Source organism: Perkinsus marinus (assembly GCF_000006405.1).
Source record: "Perkinsus marinus ATCC 50983 genomic scaffold scf_1104296936210, whole genome shotgun sequence".
In the NCBI taxonomy this organism is placed as follows: Eukaryota; Perkinsozoa; order Perkinsida; family Perkinsidae; genus Perkinsus; species Perkinsus marinus.
The window spans coordinates 1-1,058 of NW_003214204.1; the positions used below are offsets into that span (position 1 = coordinate 1).

The window sequence follows — 1,058 nt, forward strand, 5'->3', positions numbered from 1 at the left end:
AAGATCGTCAAATAACAAACTGGGCATTGTAGTATCAGATTATTGAGTATGAAGATATACCTGATCTGCATTCGAGCCCCTCACGCCCTTACTACTCTCTCCCCCGCAGTTCTAATATTACGGCTGAATTGAGAATAGTAGATTCGGCATCGCTAAAAGTCAAGTCAGAATCACATAGTTGTAGGGGTCGATTACGATAGATATTGGCCGAATGATAATATTCAAGTGAGAAATATCTGACATGAGCCCAAGATGGTGCTGAATAGCACCGTGGTATTGTACTTGCCATTTGCAGATGGAAATCTCTAACCTCCAAAGACGTAAAGGGTCTTGCCCTGACGTTTCAGAGCATAAACAACATCAAGGGCAGGGTCACACAGTTTTAGGGGTCGATTACGATAGATATTGGCCGAATGATAATATTCAAGTGAGAAATATCTGATATGAGCCCAAGATGGTGTTGAATAACACCGTGGTATTGTTCTTGCCATTTGCAGATGGAATTCTCTAACCTCCGAAGCCGTAGAGGGTCTTGCCCTGACGCTTCAGAGCATAAACAACATCAAGGGCAGTTACAGTCTTCCTGCGCGCGTGCTCGGTGTAGGTAACTGTATCCTTGATGACACTCTCCAGGAAGACCTTGAGAACGCCCCTGGTCTCCTCGTAAATGAGGCCAGAGATACGCTTCACACCACCACGACGAGCAAGTCTGCGAATCGCAGGCTTTGTGATACCCTGGATATTGTCGCGCAAGACTTTGCGATGGCGCTTAGCACCACCCTTTCCGAGACCTTTACCGCCTTTTCCTCTACCGGACATATTTTGTTTGAGAAGATTACTGCTGTTTGCTACTGCTTATTTCGTACGAGAGGATAAGCAGTCTGCCATGATGGGGCACATTTTCTGATTAAAAGAGTGACAAAACGCTCTGTCTCAGAAAATATGTGCTCTTCTCCTCGTGAAAAGAAACTTATGCTGCTGATTTTGATGGCGCCAAATAACGCCTTGTAAATATTGGTCATCTGCAAAGAGGTTCTGCCGAAACAGTGGAAATTACT

The 1,058-nt window shown here is 44.9% G+C and overlaps 1 protein-coding gene across 1 annotated transcript; it reads right to left on the reverse strand.

The window, feature by feature from the left end:
- Positions 1-507: 507 nt before the first annotated feature.
- Pmar_PMAR015135 (histone H4, putative) lies at positions 508-819 on the reverse strand (the record flags this gene model as incomplete). The annotated part of the gene is made up of 1 exon (XM_002783758.1): positions 508-819. One exon carries the CDS (start codon positions 817-819, stop codon positions 508-510), a length of 312 nt encoding a protein of 103 aa, XP_002783804.1.
- Between the last annotated feature and the right edge of the window lie 239 nt (positions 820-1,058).